This window comes from Rhinatrema bivittatum, chromosome 16 (assembly GCF_901001135.1).
Source record: "Rhinatrema bivittatum chromosome 16, aRhiBiv1.1, whole genome shotgun sequence".
NCBI lineage: Eukaryota > Metazoa > Chordata > Amphibia > Gymnophiona > Rhinatrematidae > Rhinatrema > Rhinatrema bivittatum.
In genome coordinates, this window is record NC_042630.1 from 8,741,703 (window position 1) to 8,761,936 (window position 20,234).

At 49.3% G+C, this 20,234-nt stretch overlaps 2 protein-coding genes across 4 annotated transcripts in view; both read left to right on the forward strand.

Annotated features, from left to right (window-relative positions):
• Positions 1 to 13,920, forward strand: part of CHD8 (chromodomain helicase DNA binding protein 8) — a 51,920-nt gene extending 38,000 nt beyond the window's left edge. For 2 of the 3 annotated variants that reach the window (XM_029580136.1, XM_029580137.1), the window contains exons 29-37: positions 190 to 394; positions 910 to 1,118; positions 1,477 to 2,019; positions 2,172 to 2,317; positions 6,012 to 6,263; positions 10,285 to 10,401; positions 10,626 to 10,805; positions 12,660 to 12,779; positions 13,191 to 13,920. In XM_029580136.1, the coding sequence (XP_029435996.1) occupies positions 190 to 394; positions 910 to 1,118; positions 1,477 to 2,019; positions 2,172 to 2,317; positions 6,012 to 6,263; positions 10,285 to 10,401; positions 10,626 to 10,805; positions 12,660 to 12,779; positions 13,191 to 13,604 (2,186 nt within the window). In that variant the 3' untranslated portion in view covers positions 13,605 to 13,920. The remainder of the gene's footprint in view (positions 1 to 189; positions 395 to 909; positions 1,119 to 1,476; positions 2,020 to 2,171; positions 2,318 to 6,011; positions 6,264 to 10,284; positions 10,402 to 10,625; positions 10,806 to 12,659; positions 12,780 to 13,190) is intronic. The other variant, XM_029580138.1, reaches the window with a different exon arrangement.
• A 3,755-nt stretch (positions 13,921 to 17,675) lies between these two features.
• SUPT16H (SPT16 homolog, facilitates chromatin remodeling subunit) overlaps positions 17,676 to 20,234 on the forward strand; it is a 38,456-nt gene continuing 35,897 nt past the window's right edge. The window contains exon 1 of the mRNA XM_029580182.1: positions 17,676 to 18,255. Within this exon, the coding sequence (XP_029436042.1) occupies positions 18,190 to 18,255 (66 nt within the window). The 5' untranslated portion in view covers positions 17,676 to 18,189. The remainder of the gene's footprint in view (positions 18,256 to 20,234) is intronic.

A 20,234-nucleotide genomic window follows, 5' to 3' on the forward strand; every position in this document is an offset into this window, starting at 1 on the left:
GCAGGTAAGAACCAATTCTCCTTTTGTTCCTGAGGCAACGGAGGGTAAAGTGACTTGCTCAAGGTCACAAGGAGCGACAATGGGACTTGAACCCTGGTTTCCTTGGTTCAGTATCCCGCTGCTCTACTCCTCCACTCTTAATCATCCAGCATGTGAATGTTGACTTTTTTTTTTTCCTTGCCTTCACAGTCCAGCCCCCATTGCCTGGCCGCCTTCTCTGGCCCCCAGGATCAGCGTTGACGGCCCGCCTCCGCCGCCTTATCACGGCCTACCAGCGCACCTACAAACGGGAACTGATGAAAATTGAGGCGGCAGAGCGTGGAGACCGGCGACGGCGGCGCTGCGAAGCAGCGTTCAAGTTAAAGGAGATGGCCCGACAGGAGAAGCAGCAGAGGTGACATAGGAGCGTGGAAGGGAGGGAAAGGGACATGAATGAGGACTGTGAAAAAATAATTCCAGACCACCTAAAAGCCAACTCTGCATTTAGTCTGTGATCACACCAAGCTACATTACCAGCCTGCCTTGTATGAGAGTGACTGGGACATCAGACAAAATAGCTTATGAAAGTTATGCATGTGCTATGCTAAATCCATTCAGCCGAAACTCTCTGGGCTGACTGAAAATGGCAGGAAAATGTTGATGTGGCCCAGTTCACCTTTTTGATTGCAAATTAAACCGTGATGCGCTGCTATATATCCCTACCAAAGATAGCTTGAATTACCCGCAGAGTGCGTTACATGTTGAAGAGTGGCAGGCTCACCCCAGCTTCCCGAGCAGTGAAGAGTTTTTTGGGGGGTTTTTTTTTCCTTCTTTTAAATGTTTTCACTTCTGCTTCGCAAGTGTTTCAGTTTCCTTAACTAAAATCACTTCCTTCTCTCTCTTGTGCTGACCCCCCAAAAAACTGAGCAGATGGACACGGCGTGAGCAGTCGGATTTCTACCGAGTGGTCTCCACGTTTGGCATAGTCTACGATCCAGACACGCATCAGTACAACTGGGATCGCTTTCGCACTTTCGCCCGCCTGGACAAGAAGATGGATGCAAGCCTGACCAAGTATTTCCACGGCTTTGTGGCCATGTGCCGGCAGGTGTGCCGCCTGCCACCAGCAGCTGGAGATGGTACGCTGAGCCCTGCTGAGTACTCTAACTAATGGTTTGGTGGATCTGCAGATGGCATCGCCCTAAGTTGATAGCAGGGGGTTAGGGTGTAAGCACGTGCTCTCACCTGTACCTGTGGTTTGGTGTGCCTCATGTTTTCAGCAGGGCAGCACCCAGCACCACTGTAGTACTAGACAGAGTCAGGGAGGTTTGCTGGTCTGTTGAAACTGCACGGAGACCTTGGCACAGCTGCCTTCCCCCATCAGCTTCCCGAAGTTCAGCCACCCCAGCCCTGCCATCTGTCTGTTGTTGCCCAGGATTCCCGAACCGCATCCTTGACTTATCTTGTTTTCTTTTCTAATTCTCCCCCCACCTTCAGAGCTTCCGGACCACACACTGTTCATTGAGCCAATCTCGGAGGAGCGGGCTTCCCGAGCATTATACCGTTTAGAGTTACTGCGGCGCCTGCGGGAGCAGGTCCTCTGCCACCCACTCTTGTTGGAGCGACTCTCTCTCTGCCCTCCGGCACCCGAGTTACCAGAGTGGTGGGAATGCCCGCGGCACGACGGGGAGCTGCTGCGGGGTGCAGCCCGCCACGGCCTGGCCCGCCTAGACTGTAGCGTCATGCAGGACCCAACATTGTCCTTCCTGAGTGCCCGGGCGGCACACGAACTCTCCCGTGGACCCCTACTGCCGTTGCATCACCAGTACACTGCGCTGCAGGCCGCACCGGAACAAGTCGTGGGTCAGGGCTGGGGGCCACCGGTCAATCCCGCTGCTACCGTGAAGAAAGAACCTAGTGCAGGCTGCGGGGAGGAATCCGACTCTGAGCTGGATTTGGGGAAACTGTCCCCTTCGTCGTCCTCCTCCTCCTCCTCCTCAGCTGGCTCCTCGGACGAGAGTGAAGATGAGAAGGCCCAAGGTGAATCTGGGAAGAAGCAAAGAAAATCGAGGCTCTCCTTTGGGTGTTGGTCACCCCAGGTCCCCCTTTCCCTGCTGCTGTTCTGTTTGTTCACAAGCACTGGTCAGACATGTTTTGTCTCTTGCTTACTTTTGCGGTTTTGTGTTTCCCAGTTGACGGCTTGACGCGCTCCACCATGTTTGATGAAGAGAGTCCCCTATCCCTCAACACATCCCAGGACGGCTTCCCCAATGAGGACAGCGAGCAAGCAGCCTCTGAACTCCTACCAGAGCAGCAGCGGGTGGCAGAGTGGCCCAAGGTAGCCTGGGGTGGGCAACTTGGGGAAGAGAGGGGCAGCTGAGATCATCTGTGTTGCCTGGGTGGCAGAAGCCATGTTTTGCTATAAAACAATGTAATTGTCTCCCTGTGTGGAAACTGTGTCACCAGCTGTCCTACATGAAAAGCAGCCAGTTGGTTCACTAAATCTGCGCATGGCATGTTATTTGTTAAATTGCAGCCCGTCAAATCCAAGCATAAAATGTCTTCCCAATTACAGTGCATTTTGTGCTCACACGATGGTGACAGTGCTCTAAAGATGATACTGTTTTTATTTCCTGTTCCCTGTACGTACCCGGATCAGTCCAGGACAGCTGGGTTTTGCCTCCCCACCAGCAGATGGAGACAGAAGAAGACTTTGCGGACTCTGTCCTATACCCCTGAGGTGCCACCTAGTGTCTGCCAGTATTCTTCTGTCTCCAGCAGATGGTGGAGGTGCAAAGCCTAGTGTCTCTCGGTGGTACTAAGTTAGGGATTTGTTTTTTTGGAGATTCCAGATCAGTCCAGACGCATGGGATTTTCATTCCTACCAGCAGGTGGAGACAGAGAAGAAAAGCTTTGCTGACACTGCTACTTAAGATAGCGTGCCGCCTGCAGTCCCTCAGTATTTCTCTGGCTCCAGTAGATGGCAGAGGTGTACAAGCTGCAGTCTGAAGCTTTGATTTAAAAAAAAAAAAAAAAAAAAAAGCCAATGGTCTGGGTCCCTCTTTTCCCCACATTACCCTTCCTCACTCTCCCTTGTTTGTGTTGTCAAGGAGAGTGATCCCTTGGCTGTGGCGCAGTTGACACAACCTGGCAGGCAATCCTGCTAGGCCCATGCCTGCAGCATGTGAGGTTATCAGCCAGCACCACAGGAAGTCCCAGCTGGAGGACCTATAAAGGAAGTCCAGGGCTACAGGAAGTCAACCATGTTCTTTGAGTGCAGCATGATGCCAGAGATGCTTCAGATTAGAGGTTAGGGGTGATACAAGCGTAGAGAAATGACATCGGGAAAGTATTTACTTTTATTCTTTACTGTTACTTTTAAGGGCAACCTCTCTTTTTAAGAGAGAAAAAAAAGATTGCATGGAGAGAGACGGGGGTTATCAGCTGCTACTGTAGGTCATGCTGGGGATTGGCTGCAAACTTCATTGCGGGGATGCTGAGGCTCTCGAGGGAGGGGGAAGTCCTGCCTGGGTGAGCAAGGTGTGCAGAGTCTGCAGAGCGCAGGACATGCTACTGATCCTGTGGGCATAAGCAATCGTTGCTAAACATCTGGGTAATGTAGTAGGTGTGCTTTAGGAGGGGAAGGCAGCTCCACTACAACTTGTGGGTAGGAGCAGGAGAATGGTCTGATTAGCTGAGGCAGGCAGAGCTACTCTTCTCGGCAGCACAGGAACGGTGACCATCTTAGTGTCAGGCCTATGGGATGGGTAGGAAAGACTGGAGGAAGGGGTCTGCTTCTCCTCCATTATCTCAGATCCTGGGAGTGCTCAGAGGGAGCTGAGGATCTCTGAGGAGGCTTCTATCCTGCAGATGTCTTTTCCTCTGAGTTTGTGCTTTTAATGCCCAAGGCTTTTCTGGCAAAGAAGAGTGCACCGGGGAATTGTCCCCATTCAGAGTCCTCCGCAGCATAGCAAGTCTAGGAAAGTTGCCACCCCGGAGGGCGGAGATCAAAAGCACAACTCTGCACTCCTAGTTGGAAACAGCAGGCCATGGGTGCATCAGAGGACTTTGACTGCTCCAAAGGGGATGGGGACCCATCATCGAAGCCTTCAGGGGACAATGCAGACAGTGGTCTCTTGGATACAGAGGAGATTCCTGTGGTGGAGGAGGATGACCCCCAAGGTGGTCAGGCTCTTCTGGAAGAAGAAATTATTTCCCCTGATTACCCAACTTTTAAAGTAGCTTGGGATTAAGGAGACGCAGAAAGAGTCTGATCATGAGGAGGTTGACCCCATCATGGAAGGTCTTCAGGAACCGGCGAAAGCTTTTCCCTTCCATCTGACAGCTTAAGAAGCTGACTGACAGGGAGTGGGATACAAGTTGAGTCTGAAGGTTGACAGAGTGATGGCGAAGCTGTATCCGCTGCTGGAGAATGCATTGGAGCTCCTGAAGCTTCCTAAGGTGGATGCTTCTGTCTCAGCAGTCACCAAGAAGACCACCATTCCAGTGGCAGGGTCAGCTGCTCTGAAAGACACTTAGGACTGGAAGTTGGAGATACATCTCAAGAAGATGTCAGAAGATTTGGTGTTGGGCATATGGGCCACTGTGTACAGTAGCTTCAGAGCTGGTGTCTGGTCCAAGTTGCAGCTGGGCAAGCTTCCATTTAAAGGCAAACCTTTGTTTGGGGAAGACCTGGAGCAGCTGGTGAAACACTCAGGCGAGATGAAAGAGCATAAATTGCCCAAAGACAAGTCGAAAGGGAACAAGAAAAGCTGTCCAGGCAGACCCCGGTACAGGGAAGCAAGGAGATATTACCCAGGTAGGGGCTTCTACTCCTCCCAGAAACAAGGCTCTGGTAGGACTCAGGCCTTTTGTGGCTTGCGTAGACCCACTAAGGAAAACTCCGGTTAGGGGGCTAGAGGAGGTAAATGCACAATGAAATGCAACTGGTCCACTCTTCCCCCCAGAGATCATCGGAGAGTAGCTGGCCCTTTTTTATGAAAAGTAGACCAAGGTAACACCAGACCAGTGGTTATATCTTAGGATTTGTTTGTCCAGTCCACAAAGCCTTCATATCCCCTTGCGCCTCCTGCATAAAACAAAAAGGCATTTTGCTCCATGCTAGATCTGTTATAACACTTGGAGGTGATAAGTCTTCATATCCTTAGAGGACTGAGGCAAAGGAAGGTATTCCAGCTATTTCATGGTCCCGAAGGAGGGTACCCATCGGCCCATTCTCAGTCTGAAGAAGGTGAATGTGGCTCCACATTTCCAAATGGAGATCCTCTACTCTGTTATTGCGGTGGTCTACAAAGGGGAATTCCTGGCTTCTCTGGATCTTATGGAAGCATATTTACATAGAAACATAGAAATGACGGCAGAAGAAGACCAAATGGCCCATCCAGTCTGCCCAGCAAGCCCCACATATTCCCATCAGGGCAGAGCACCAGAAATGTCTTCACTTCATGGTGCTGGGAGAGCTTTTTCAGATCTGCACACTAGCGTTTGGTCTAGTGATAGCACCTCGTATATTCACCAAGGTGATGGTGAGGGTGGCTGCACTGCTTCAGAAGGAAGTCATCTTGGTGCATCCTTATCTAGATGACTGGCTTATTTGGACAAAGTCTAAAAGAACGGTGTTAGCATTCGGTTCGAGTCATGCAGAGGTTACAGACACAGGACTAGGTAGTGAATCGAGCAAAGAGCAACTTTGTTTTTATCTCATCTTGACTTGGGTGCAGGCCATACTGAGGGACTGCAGATGGCACAGTGTCTGCAAAGCTTTTCTTCCCTGTCTGCATCTGCTGACAGGGATGAAAAACCCATGCGTCTGGACTGATCTCTGCTGTTCCAGGAATGAAAATTAGCAGGTAAGAACCAATTTTCCTTTAAAGATAACTGGATCTCAGGCTTGTTTCTTTGTCAGTATTAGTGCTAATTTAAATGTCACATGGCTGCTGAATTTAAGTGTTTTTGTCTTTCTCTCTCTTGTTACCACTTTTTGTCTGTCTTCTTAAACACGTCCTTTGCAGGATCGCGTGCTGATTAACCGCATAGACCTCGTCTCCCAGGCTGTGCTGACAGGAAAGTGGCCCGTGCAGAACTGGGCTGCAGAGACTGGCACCCATGGACCCCATCCGGGAGCCCATTCAACTGAGTTCAGTGGCTCCCCCGCCCCTGCTTCCTGGGGGGGGAGCATGGAGGAGGACAGTGGTAGCGCCTCACAGTTCACCAAGCTACGCCGGGGCACGGATGAGAAGGAATTTACTGTCCAGATTAAAGATGTGAGTCTATGGTTTCAGAAACCCCCTCCCCCACCACCAGCACCTTTCCAATGCCAAAAGACAGGCTGATAAATCCACCCCTAGCCCAAGAGAGATCCGCTCCAGCCTAGTAGTATTGACTCCCAGGCTAAATCTGCTCTATTCCATGAGTTGCACATCATTTTTTATTTAATTTATTGCAGAGCCACAATGAACAAGCTCAGACTGTTTTGTGTAATATTAATTCTTTCTCTGTTTACAGATACTTTGGGATTTTGCTCTGTAACTCCCTAGTCACGTTTTTTTCAGGGCTCTGTATAAGCCTAGTTTCCCTGTATGTAACCAGATCAGTCCAAACTCCTGCAGCAGATGAACAGAGAATTTCCTAGCATGTAGCCAGATGAACTCAGGGGAGCATAATCCATTGGTCCTACCAGCAGATGGAGGAGGAGTCAGATTTCACCCTAGATACACCCCTACAGTGGCCTCAGCTCTTCAGTATTTCTCCGTCTCCAGCAGATGGTGGATGTACCTCTCCCTATGGGGATTGCTGTACTTTTTTGGAAGGAGAAATTCTACATTTTAAATTGGAGAAAAAAATTGAGCCCCACTCTCCTGCGATGATACCTAAAGGTCCTCCCCAGTTGATAATTCCTGAGGCGATTTCAGAGATCCCTCAGAGGTGGGCCTTGGCCTGGTAGCCGGTTCCCGGGGTGGACTTTCCTGCTTACGCAGCTGAAAGGCAGCGGGTGCAGGAAGCCGAGCGAGGCAGTGACAGCCAAAGCCCACTCCCTCCCGGAGCTGGAGACTGTCTCTGTACTTAGCCGGTAAGCGCTGAGCCCAGGTAAGTTTAAAAAAGATTTACCTCCCGAGTCAGAGACATTTGGAGGAGTTTCGATAAGGCTTCCTCCAGTCTCCTAGCTCGGTGCACTGTACCTGCGTCGTTCCCAATCCCGTTGGGGAAAGGGGAACCGGGCTTCCAAGCGGATTGAGCGGCCTCCCCTGATGGGCTAGGCCCCGCTTTAGGCTTGGTCGGCACACCGCATGGTAGGCCGCGGCAGTGCTATCTTGACGCGTCTTTGTGAGTCGGTACGTGCAGTGTGTTGGCTCTGCGCATAACCGCGCGCATACATACGCGCACAACCTACTAAGCGCAGAATACAGGTAAAGCCAGGTGCACGAGCTGTGCGGGGGGTGCCTCACTGCATCCCGCTAGGCACCCAAAATCTGTGTGCATAAAATTTTCAACGCGAGCTAACAGCACACCTGGATACCACCACCAGTGGCTCCAGCAGCCAAGAAATATAAGTGCCTTTCTCTCTGTGCTGCACAGTCTGACTTGGATTCTAATTTGTCAGCACTATTAGGAAGCCCAGAGAGAGTTGGTCTCCCTGGACTTCGATAAACCTGGCTTCCTCCTATTCAGTCACAGTATTAACTGGAAGTACCACAGAACTGAGTAGCCCCGGGCCTGGGGAAGTGGAGAGGGAAATTCAGTAGTACCTATCCCAGTACCTCCTGGGATAGGCATGGACCTGGCTGCCTTTCTCGTAGGTGGAATTTTTCCAGGGCCTTCGAGCCCTGCTACCTCACTTGCCTGTCAGGACAGAACCCTTCCTCTCCCATTCCTATTGGCAGACTTCGAGGCATGCCCTGCCTGACCATGGGTATCCCTAGCAGGGACATGGACGAAGAGGAGGATACAGATGCCTTGGGAGATGGGGAAATTATTCCTAGTTTAGAACCGTAATCGGACCATGTTAAGGTTTTTCCATAGAGACAAATTGCCGGTCCTTGTTGACCAGACCCTGAAGATGCCGGGAGTTTCTGGGGTGGACTCTGTGACGGAACCAAAGAAGAATCCCATTCTGATTTTTGTATGGAAAGCTTCTTGCTACTTTCCAGTACTGGAAGCCATCCAGGAGTTGATTGACTGGAATGGGATGCCACGGAAGCAAGTTGTAAAGGGGGGACGAGTGTTAGAAGCTCTAAACCCACTGGATCAGGCACTGAGAGAAAGTTTGCATTTCCCTAAAGTGGATGCGCTGGTCTGTGCCGTCTCTAAGCAAACAACTATCCCAGTGGAGGGAGGAGCGGCCTTAAAGGATGCGCATGATAAACGGATGGAGTCCACCTTAAACAGATATTTGACGCAGTAGCAGTGACCTTGATTCTTCAGACGCAGAAGAGATCAGTGGTCCCTGGGGATAGACGCTCTCGATCAGACTTGGCCGGAAGAAGAGTTGCTGTATGCCTTCCCTCCGTGACCCCTGCTAGGCAGGGTCATTCGCAGAATCGAGCACCACAGGGGATTAGTCCTACCAGTAGCTCCAGATTGGCCCAGGCATCCGTGGTATGCGGACCTGCAGAGAATCCTGGTAGAGACACCCCTGTACTTCCCACCGCACAGGGACCTGCTACAGCAGGGACCAATCCTTCACGAGGATCCGATTCTGTCTTAGTCTGGCCCTTGAGAGGACTCGCCTGATGAAGTGAGGATGTTCTGCGGTAGTAATTGCCATCTTACTCCGCGCTCGGAAGTCTCTACAGTCCTCGCGTATGTGCGGGTCTGGAGAATATTTGAGGCCTGGTGCGAGGAACGCAGTGTCTCCCCTTGGGCGGCCAAAATCCCATTAATTCTGGAATTTTTGCAGGACGGCTTGAATAAAGGTTTGACCCTTAACTCCTTGAAGGCCCTAGTAACTGCTCTCTCCTGTTTCAGGGGTGAGGTGAACAGAACCCACCTGTCCGTTCATCTGGACATGGCCCATTTTCTGAAAGGGGTGAAGCACCTCCAGCCACCCCTACGGTGAACTCTTGTGGAATCTGCTGGCAGGGAGGCAAAACCCAGGAGTCTGGACTGATCTGTGCTATTACAGGAACAAAAATTAGCTGGTAAGAACCAATTTTCCTTTCTTATACTTTTGGATCCTTTAGAATTGGTATAAAAATCACATCCCGAGTGTTGTGTACTAAAGAGCAGCTAGCACTATTCGAGACTTGCAAGATGGTCTTGGGCATTTTTCTGCACTGCTGCCTCAGATATAGAGCTTTAGATTAAAACCCTTAATTCCTTATCGGACCAGTCCAGACAAGTTACTTATACTCCCTTACCTGCATATGGAGACAGAGCAACTAGTTTGCTGATATCACCCTATATAGCATCCCGTGCTTGCCTCGGCCTGTCAGTATTTCCGGCACACAGGCAAAAATGGAGAAAAGGAAAGCCATGTCTGCACCAGGTACAGAATTTATGGACCCTGCGGCCTGTGCCATGTGTTAATGCAGCCACTGGTGGCCATTGCCACGCTTGTTCTTGGGGGTAGGGGCCAGGGCACTCACCATGACTGCTCTTGAGAGACAGATCACAGCCGGAGCTCTGATCTTCCTCCACCCTTTGGTATCCAAGTTCATGAAAGGACTGTGGCATTCCTTGTCTCCACGGAACAAGTGTGGCAGTAGCCACCAGTACCTCCACAAACACCTCACGCCTTGTGCCGACATGGTTCTCCTTTTCCATCCCCCACTTTTTATTTTCCTGTACTTGCCACAAACACTGGCAGGTTGAGATAAGCACAGGATCCTATAGGGGGAATGAAGAAAATAGGATTTATATTCAGACAACAACCAACAAGGACTAAATTGCACAGGCTGGGTAAACAAGCATGGGAGTAGCTTGCTTATTGCGGCGGTTACTACCCCTAACCAATTAGGCTTGATACTTCACTTTGATGCAGCTCCAGCACTGCTCTCTACATCAATGGCGGGGGTGGAAGGAAATTAGAACCGAAAAGTTACCAAGAAGGGCCCTGACCTCAGAGGTCAGAGTAACATAAGTTTGAGAAAAATAAGTGTGAAGCTTGCTGGGCAGACTGAATGGGCCGTTTGGTCTTCTTTTGCCGTCATTTCTATCATCATATCAATTGCGTCTTACTGCATCTGCTGATAGGGGGAGTATAATCTACTCGTCTGAAGTGGTCTGGCAGGACTCAAGGAAAGGAAATTAGCAGGTAAGACTAAATTTCATCTTTTATATTTTTAGGAAGAAGGGCTAAAACTGACCTTTCAGAAGCAGAGGCTGCTGGTGAATGGAGGGGCGCTACCAGACGGGCACCTTCTTTTCCATAAGAAAAAAGGGGGTCAGAAGAAAGCTCCAGAGGTGAGGGGACAGGGGCACTGAAGATGAAACATTTTAAGGCAACTCTGTATTCCAGGCCTAGTTAGGTAGAGGGCGATGGACTGGGGGTCCTCTAAAGATACAGAAGGATGAGCACAGTGACTTTAAAAATCTCTGAACTGTTGGGTTGTAATAAGTGGTCTGTCTTCTCTGGGAGCCTAAGAGTTGATCTCTTCTTCAAACCCTTTGTGTCTTACTATTCTCAGGTGGAAGTGGAGATCCCAGATGAGCCCCTTCTCTCAGAGCTGGATCTGGACGCTCGCATCCCTGTGATGAACCAGCTGGATGGGACTGTGCTAGTGGGGGAGGAAGCACCCCGCCGCAGGGAACTTCATGCTTGGCTACGGACCCACTTGCACTTTGCTGTAGACCCCCGGTTCCTAGCGGTGAGTCATACTCTGTGTTCACTCCTTTGTCCTCAATGCCCCAAACCTAAAAATTCAGGGGACGTGCTGGTGCTTCTCCAGCCATGTATGAGAACGAGTCACACCTTCCCCTCATAGAGCTACAGATACCTTCCAACCTTAACTCTTAAAAACAATGGAATTTGATTTCTGGTTGCTTCAAGAGGGCAAGGCATACTATCTGGATAATTTTCTTCTGCCCAGCAATGTGGCCTGTCACTTGTTATAAATGTGGCAGGAAAAATATTTTAGGCAAGTCTGTGCCATGAAGCAGAAAGGAAAATTGGTTGTTCCCTGTACGTACCAGGATCAGTCCAGACTGCTGGGTTATGCCTCCCCTCCAGCAGATGGAGTCAGAGAGAAAACTGAAAGCACCCCCTAGATATACTGGTGTGCCACCTGCCGTCCTTCAGTATTTCCTCTGACTCCAGCAGATTGAGAGGCATAACCTGCGGTCCTGTCTGTCCTGACTAAAAAAACGTTTCAGGTGTTATTTATTATTATCCTGTCTATACTGTCTAGATCAACTAGATCACGCGGACTGTCCCTTCTTTTTGGTCTAAGGTGGTGTCCTTTCATGTTAATCAATCGGTAGACCTTCTGGCTTTTCCGGAGTGGTCTAAGGAATCCCCTAGGGGCAGGGATCTGCATATTTTGGATGTGAGGAGAACCCTGTTGCGTTATCTGGAGCTGTCAAATAGTTCCAGCTCTCTGATCACCTTTTTGTCCTGTATGGGGGCAGGAAGAAGGGAGAGAAGGCCTCTAAGGCTACAATTTCCCGTTGGTTGAAAGCAGCTATTTGCATGGCCTATATTTGTAAGGGCCGTCAAGTTCCAGCGGGGCCGAGGGAACACTCCACAAGATTGCTTGCCACTTCCTGGGCAGAATGTCAGTTGCTGTCGCCTCAGATTTGTAGGGCTGCGGTGTGGTCCTCGTTGCATACTTTCACGCATGGCGTGAGGGAGCAGGAAGATGCGTTCTTTGGTTAGAGTGTTCTGTGTACAGGTCTTTCAGGTTCCCACCCAGTCTAGGGGGGTTTGGGTACATCCCACTTGTCTGGACTGATCTGGGTATGTTCAGGAAAGGAAAATTGGTTCTTACCTGCAAATTTTCATTCCCGTAATACCACAGATAAGTCCAGAGGCCCATCCCGTCACTTCCGAAAGACTGTTTCTTGTCAGCTGGTGGTTCAAGGTGGATTACTTTTCAGGATATTTGGGCAGTTGTTGATCGTGCTTTGGGTTTTTCAGATTTAGTTTTTGGGAGTGTTTTGGGCTCCAGTTTTTTTTTGGGGGGGGGGGGGGGGGGGGGGGGTTTCCCTCCCTATAGTTTTCCCACCCTATAGTTTTCCCTGTTAGCCTGAGAAAGGGGTTTTGGGGTTACATCTTGGCTTGGGTATGGGTCAATACTGAGGGGACTGCAGGTGATACTCTCTGTTATGAGGCAGCGCCTCAAAGTTTTGTTCTCTGCCTCCATCTGCTGGTAGAGATGCATAATCTCACTTGTCTGGACTGAACTGTGTAGGTTCAGGAAACAAACGTTTCATATTTCCTGCCAGGTAGAGTGGTTTCAGCCCCCCATCCCTGTTGCAGGTTCTGTGGTGATGGCTGCTGGTTTCTGCTTTTGTTACATGGAAAGAGGAGCTTGGTTCTAGTTTGGCAGTTGCAGCCTGTAATGCAGAGACAAACTAGAGAACATGATAGTCCTGCCACATCTGAGAAATGTGTGCGGTCCGTTGTGCGCTGATCACAGCTGGGGACTGGCACTGTCAGGTTATTCTTCCTGCTGAGGTTGTGTAGAATTTTTGATGTTGTGTTTTTTTGTTTTGCTTCTCAGTATATGGAAAAGCGTCAAAAGCAGAAGCAGCATCGATGTAAGAAACCCAGCAAAACGTCTCAGGGTGGCTTCTCCGGACTGGAGCGCATGCAGGCAGGGGGCGAGAAGAACAGCAAGAAGGTGAGTCGACCACCTCCTTGCTTACCCAAGAATTGGAAAACCAGATATTCTCCCCCCCGTCTGCATTTCGGGCAGTGCAAGAGTTCTGCACCACATTGCCCTTGCTATGAGCTTGGGGTGTGGAGGGGGAAGTACGACAGAAAGAGGAGCGATTATGAAAGGCAGCAGAGATTTGTACTGCAAACCTTCCTAGGACCGGGAGTGAAGCACAGCTCTGCCCTGTGCCTCTCAAAGGCAAAGAGCTTGACTGGATTTGTTGTTCAGAGGGGCAGAAGGGGGGCCGTAGCTGGGGTCACGGCAGACCCCACACTCCCTTCACAGCAGAACCCAGCCTGTTTTTGCTTTGTTGGGGATCCCACTACTCAAAATGTAGTAATTTTTTTTCTCCTTCTCCCTCTCTTCTCTTTCCAGCAGAGTCGCTGCCCTGAGGCCTCCTTGTCACACTCCCACCAGGACCCTGCACTGACTGTCTCCAGTAAGAATCGTAGCAAGCGGCCCCCCTCACAGGATCCCCCCAGGACGCTAGCCCCAGGCACCATGCTGGCAGCAGGGCCCCATGCAGCGACTCCCCTGCACGGCTTCCGGCGCGGTCCGCTGCCCTCGGCAAGAGTCGTGGCCCCCCCACCCTTTCCACGGCCACTCCTGCTTCACTCACCGGGACTCCGCGGCCTGGGCTACCCCCTGCCCTGTGCCACCACCACCAGAGGGGAGCCACAAGAGGAGCCAGATGAACTGTCCCAGAGCTACAAGTTCTCCCTGCTTCATGATCCCATGATGCCTGCAAACTCTGATTCCAGCGAGGAAGACGACGATGAGGAAGACTGATGGGGAAGGAATCGAGCAGTTGCAGGAGGGGGTTGAAAATAATAGTAATAAGAGGAGCAGTTGCGGGAGAGAGGATGGCATTCCACTTCTGTGTCTTTTCTATCAGCCCTCTCCTGCCCTTCCCTCTACCTCTGCTCCACGCTGAGGGACTTGGAAAAACAGACATTTTTACAGAGAGAGAGAACGAGAACTTGTGGAGGGCAAGGAAAAAAAGGCGACAGAATAAAAGTCACTTTTATTCTCAGACATCAACATTACAAAAAAAAGACAAAAAAAAAATAATAAAACAAATTCTTTGATTTTTTTTTTCCTTTTTTTTTTTTTTATCCTGGTTGTGCATAAAGAGGGAATAGTTTCCAGTGTGGTAGGAACTCTTGTCAGCCACAGCCGCTATCTTGTGATCAAATGTGCAATAGGGGCAGGCGTCTGCTGCGGGCATGGAGAAGCCAGTTGCAGACGTGTTGTGTTGTCCCAAGGAGAGCAGTCTGAGTGCCCCTCTCGGGTGTGGGGTGCGCAGGGAAGAGAGAGAGGTCACCGCGCATCTCTTTGCAAAACACTCTTAGTGGAAGCCGATTGCCTCCTCCATTCTGTCTGGTTGCGATTCTGGTTGCAGTCTTGAAAGGTTTATAGACTTCATTTGGGAACAGATCAGTTTATATATGTCGTTATATTTTTGGGACTGTCAGGCTAGGCCAATCGTATTCTGTAAATGTAGTAACTTTTTTTTTAATTTCCATGTACCCATCCTGGGGGGGGGGGGGGTGTGTCATATTCTCTCTCCTCCCCAAACTGTCATTGGCATCAGGTGGGGAGAGATTAAAGGATCCATGTAAGGCCCATCTGTACCTATTTTCCCTTCCTGCTGCCATAGCACAGGGTCCATCCAACCCCCAGCTTTAGCTTTTGTTTCCTTGCACCTGAAGCTGTTCTGTTTGTCCCCTGCCATCTTGAATTTATTTTTGCTTCCAATATGTTTTCATGCCAAAGTCTGGAAGTTGTTAAACTTTTTTTTTTTTTTTTTTTGTAAGGGTGGAGCAAAAGAACAAAAGTCATAAAATTGCTTTTCATAGTTTGACTTCCATAGCTGTAGGCTGGGGAGAAGATGTAGTAAAGCAGAAAAGAGAGCGAACTGGTGTAAAGAGAGTAACAGATGGTCACTGTTCTAATGTATATCCTTTTATCAACGACTGTCACTGAGCCGAGACAGTGTTCGGTGGGGACAGCCCTTTTCCTGTGGAGCTGGTCTGTCGCTTCCTCTCTGGCTTTTCAGGTGCCAGTAAAGCTGGGGGAAGAGCAGGAGCCAGAATTGTTGCCGGAGAATGTAATGTGGCTTCCCTCCAGTGCCTTGAGGCATTTCCACTAGATGTGTCTGGTATGAGAGCCCTGCTTATTATTTTCCTGAGATCAATGGCCATATTTTTTTCTCATAATCTTGGGTGGCAGGCAGGTTGTTAGCTTTAAGCCTCTCACTATGTAGTAGCTTAAAGCTTTTACCAAGAGCTTTATTAGCTGCAGAGGGAGGGAAAATGTATTTGTACAGGTGCAGTTCAACCTTCTGTACAGGGACCAATTGTAAAAATATTCCCCAATACTGCTCCAAGAAAGGTGGCAGGGACGATACAGCGAGACTGTTTGCAAGCTCCTTTTCCTAATTTATTGCTTGGGTTAAGAAACTGGACAAATGATAGGGAGGGGAATTGATTGACAGCAGCACAATATGCATTATCTGAAAAGTATACATACAACCTGCATCAATGAGGAGAATGAAGATTTTACGATGCAGGGCCGATTAATAATCCAAAAAAATATACAACCCCCTTTCCATCGAAATGCACTTGACAACAGAAATTAAATACAAGTATAAAGATGCAAGGAGCTGAATTCTCTAAAGGGCTAAGCAGATAACACTAGCTTTACAGAAAGCAACAGTGGCTATTAAAGTTCTGTTATGAACAGTTTCAGCATGGATGATTTTTGTAATTATTTTTTTTTATTTGAGCTTATTTTGACCCTATTTAGAATGACCAATTGGGGGATTTTGATATGTTACAGCTAAAACTATATTTTTTTTTAGGCTAGGAATAATGGCTGCAGTTTAAGTGAACCTTCCTGAAAATAGGTGTGTGTGGTACAATGGAGCTAGTCCTTTATAAGGCCTTTATAAGCTCCTGCTCTTTTGCATACTATTTATTTTATCTTGATCGCCTGTCTGCCACCGAAAGTCACAAAGCTGGTTCCAGGTGCTCAGTTGACTCTCGGTTTAGATAAGATATCCCTTTTACCCCTGGAATTCTGACACTAGTTTGTGAGCAAGGTGCAACGTAGAGCAGTTTATTTTCTCACCCTAGACATCCCCCTTTTCTGTAATTTCTTAAGTTTAAAAAAAAGCTGTGAATCCTTATTAGCTTTTTATCAAGTGTTTATTTCACCTTGAGTGATGGGGCCCTGCACTTAGCGAAACTGTTAAAAATGGGGTATTTTTGTCCTTTGCCTTACGTGAATGAAGCTGCTCCGCCCTCCCCCCCCCCCCCGGGCCATGCTAAAATTAAGATTTTTTTTTCCTTGTATTTTCTTAAAGTTTCAGCTATGATGTTTAACAGCAGTTTATTAGCTTAGGATCATCCCCATTGCTGCACTTTTCCAATAACAAATGGTTTGGGGTGTCTACAATCTTGGATGTGGCAGCGAAGAGAACCAAAAAGCAGGAACGCTGCAGCTCAGGGGCCGAGTGCTGTGGCTCAAAGAGGGAGCTCATAGGTGTGCTTTTAAAAAAAAAAGTTTAGGCAAGGTTCTGGAAAGAAGTTCATAAACCTTTATTAAAGGAGAGTTGCAGAAAACTACTACTTATCCCTGCCTTAAGTAGCAGGCGATGTTAGGTGTGGGGATCCTGCGCGGTCCTTGAGACCTGGCTTAGCAGCGGTTGGAAAGAGGATACTGACCTTGATGGAGCTTGGATCTTACCTAGTATGACAAATCTTTTGGATTTCTAAGAGTCCCAATTTTGATGCATGCTGGGATTATTCAGCACTAGCTCCAGCCCTAGAGCTAGATAACGCTCCTTTCACACAGCATAAATCCCTACCATCAAGAAAAGCTGTAGGGGGTCAGAGGTCGTACCTAAGGCGAAAGACCCAGGGCTTTACGGGCTAGCGCTATGCGGACGTGGCAATGGCCAATCGCTTCGGTTGGGAGAAAAGGCCGGAGCTGAAGGCACGATTACGGATCCGTCCCAGCCTGGGCTTGTGCCTATTTCAGACCGTACGAAAGTTGCCCGGGAGAGGGGCTCCAACCCACTCTCCCGTTGATAGATAGAGACAAACAACTGTGCCCTGCAGCTCGCAGGACACACTATGTAACAAATTCAGCTGTGCCCTGCATCCCGCAGGGAGCACAGAAAAAAAGAAGGCCTGAACAAGAGTCACAGAGTTGTGACCAGCCTGGGCTTGTGCCTATTTCAGACCGTACAGAAAAATGCCCGGGAGAGGGGCACCAGCCCACTCTCAGCCTGGGCTTGTGGCCTATTTCAGACCGTACAGAAAAATGCCCGGGAGAGGGGCACCAGCCCACTCTCAGCCTGGGCTTGTGGCCTATTTCAGACCGTACAGAAAATGCCCGGGAGAGGGGCACCAGCCCACTCTCAGCCTGGGCTTGTGGCCTATTTCAGACCGTACAGAAAAATGCCCGGGAGAGGGGCACCAGCCCACTCTCAGCCTGGGCTTGTGGGCCTTGCTCTGACCGTACACTACAACTCCCACAATGCAAAGCCAATGAATGAAAAAGCTCCCTACTGCATCGAGCGGCAGCTGCACTTCCCGCTTCCTTCCTTCCTGTCTTTTTTTTTTCCCTCTTGAGCTGATTAGTTGCTCTATATAAAAGAAAATGGATGGGAGTCATGGGCTTTCGCGCGTTGCGATTTTAAAAACATCCCCTGCCCACGCGACAACCCTCGGCGCGAGAGGGAGAGGTCCGGGCACCTATGGGAGGAGCCGCCGGGTTTTGCGCGGGCTGAAGATACGAGGTGGCGATTGGCAGGTAGACCCGAGCACGAGGTGACGTGAAGGCCAGGAAGGGGGAAGTCGGCGCGAGCGTACGTGGGCCACGGGCGCCTGCGTGCCCCCCCCGCACCTCATTTACTGCGCAAGCGCTCTGATGCCCGCAACAGCTTTACAATTGTGGTGAGCGCGCGGCTTGGCTCGGCGGGAAGAAGTGAACACACGCACCGACCGGGTCGGGGAAGGGAGAAAGAGCAACGGAGAAGATCTGGCGCTCAACAGAGACTTAGAGGGAGGGGGGAAGCTGTGCGCGCAACATTAGTAAGGACGGCGTCGCTCCTGCCCTCCCCCTTACCGTCACTGCGCTTGCGCGCTAGGTGAGCGGGCGCGAGGCGACCTGGGGGCCCGCGCTGGAACGAGAGGTGGCGTGAGCGGCCTTTTATTACTGCTTTTTGCTCTTATTTTTCTTTTTGCCCTTTGGAGCGCGAGGGTCAGTTGTTAGAGGACAAAAGAGGAGGGGGAAGGGGGAACTCCGGCCTGGGCCTGGTGGAGCCTCGGAGGCCGCCGGGGCCTCTCCCCCCCGGTGCAGCAGCATGGCGGTGACTCTGGATAAAGAGGCCTATTACCGGCGCGTGAAGAGACTGTACAGCACCTGGAAGGTAGGGAGCGGGAGGAGGAGGTGGTGATTATTCCCGGGTCTGTGGGTGCCGTATACCCGGCGGCTGCGGCCTCCTCGTTCCCCGGCTGTGGGTGACGCGAGGAGGCCCAGTACTGATAGGCCAGCTGTGTTTACATGTTTGGGGTATTCCCTGCTGCCCCCCGCACACGCATGGGGTTGAGGACTTTGGCTCATCCAGTTCTGGTTTTATCCCATTGCATGCAGGGACTTGTAGGCATGTTTTTAAAGAATGCATTAGAGAAACTAGAACTACAAGTCCCTGCATGCAATGCGATAGAGCCAGCATAGAATTATCCTGCGCTGAAAATCTAGAGCTAGTGATAAGCTTAGTTTGTGTGTCTGTACAAACACCCACAAGACTTATTAAAAAATGTATTTAAGAAGAAATGTTCTGTAAATAAATAAAAAGCTTCAGTAAAAAAAGAATTGTTGCGGTTGCTATGTGGTGCGCACAACTTGAGGTGCCATGCAGGGTCAGACCAAAGGATACTGGTTCTGGACTCCATGGACCTATGTCTCACAATGGCAAATCCAGGTCATTGGGAAGCATCTTTCAGATCCTAATGGAAGATCTATTCCGCGTTGCTTGCTTCTAGAAGTAGGAAGTGGCCTTCTCCAATTAGCTAATGATTTCACATGCAGGGGCTGGGATCTTCTCCCAGGCCATGTAATTGGAGGAAGCAAATCCCTGCTTGGGGAGCTTATTTCCTTTCCCTGACAAAAGGGCAGAGCATGTCAGTGTGGTCAATTGCAGACTCTCTCCTACCCAATTTCAAAATAAAAACTTGATGCTAGAAATCCATAGGAAAGAAAAACATAAGGCTGGAATTGCTAGTAAATGTGAGCAGAGAAATGTGGTTGCCATATTAAGGATAACAAGCTATAAAAACTATATGCTTCGAGCATCCATTCTGTGCCACATATGGAGAGGCATTTATTTTTCTATACCGACATTCGATTTGACATATCACATCGGTTTACATACAACATGATGTCTAAGGCAAGGCTTATAGTGACATGAAGTACAAAAAGATGCATTTGAAGACCAGGAAAATGTGACAGATACAAAAATAATCCATATTGGCCTAACTGCCACAGTCTGATTAGAAAGACCTGTTGCGTGTGTGCTTGTGTGTGTGTGTGTGTGTGTATGTATATATATATATATATATATACACACACACCCCTTATATACTTTATATACCTTATGAGCTTCAGAAGTAAGCTCTTTGGTACAGTGCATTAACACTAACAGTAAATAATGAGAGATTGAGATGTTCTTGCTAGTATGTGCAAAACAAGCCGATTGGGAAAAAATCAAATCTGAGAAACAGGTAAGAAATAAATGATTCTCTCTCCACCATGAACCAGCCAAAAAAAGTGGGCTGCTTTATTTAGACTTAGCTCACTCCTTTTCATTGGTTGCTTAAGGTGAGCCATATTCAGGCACAGTAGGTATTTCCCTGTCCCTAGAGGCCTTGCAATCTAAGGGCCTTATTCACTAACAAAAATTTTCCTGTAGACACCGAATGGGAGGAAAGCTGTACAGGCCCATGCGATACAGTGTGCTCAGCCAAGAGCCTTGGTTAACACGCGTCTACAACCCCTTATGCTATAAGCGGATTAGGACGTCCAAGCCTCCCCTCCACGCAAAGCTAAAGTGTCCATTACATGCAAATGCGTGTTGATGAGCGCTATTAGCTATTCTCCCCCCGATTCAGGAAAAAAAAATGCTCCCGCGCACATTTTTACTCTCAGAAATTAATGCCTGACGGAAGCAGGCATTAACTTTTGAGCAGCCTAAAAAGTGTACAGAAAAGTGGTGATATTAAGTCGGAGGAACAAAAAGAACCACCTTTAAAATAAATTAAAAATTTAAGTGTGCCGTGGTCAGGTTAGGAAAAGGGGCATTTGTAAAATTGCATCCCTTTTCCTAACTGGCTGACATCCGACCTCTCC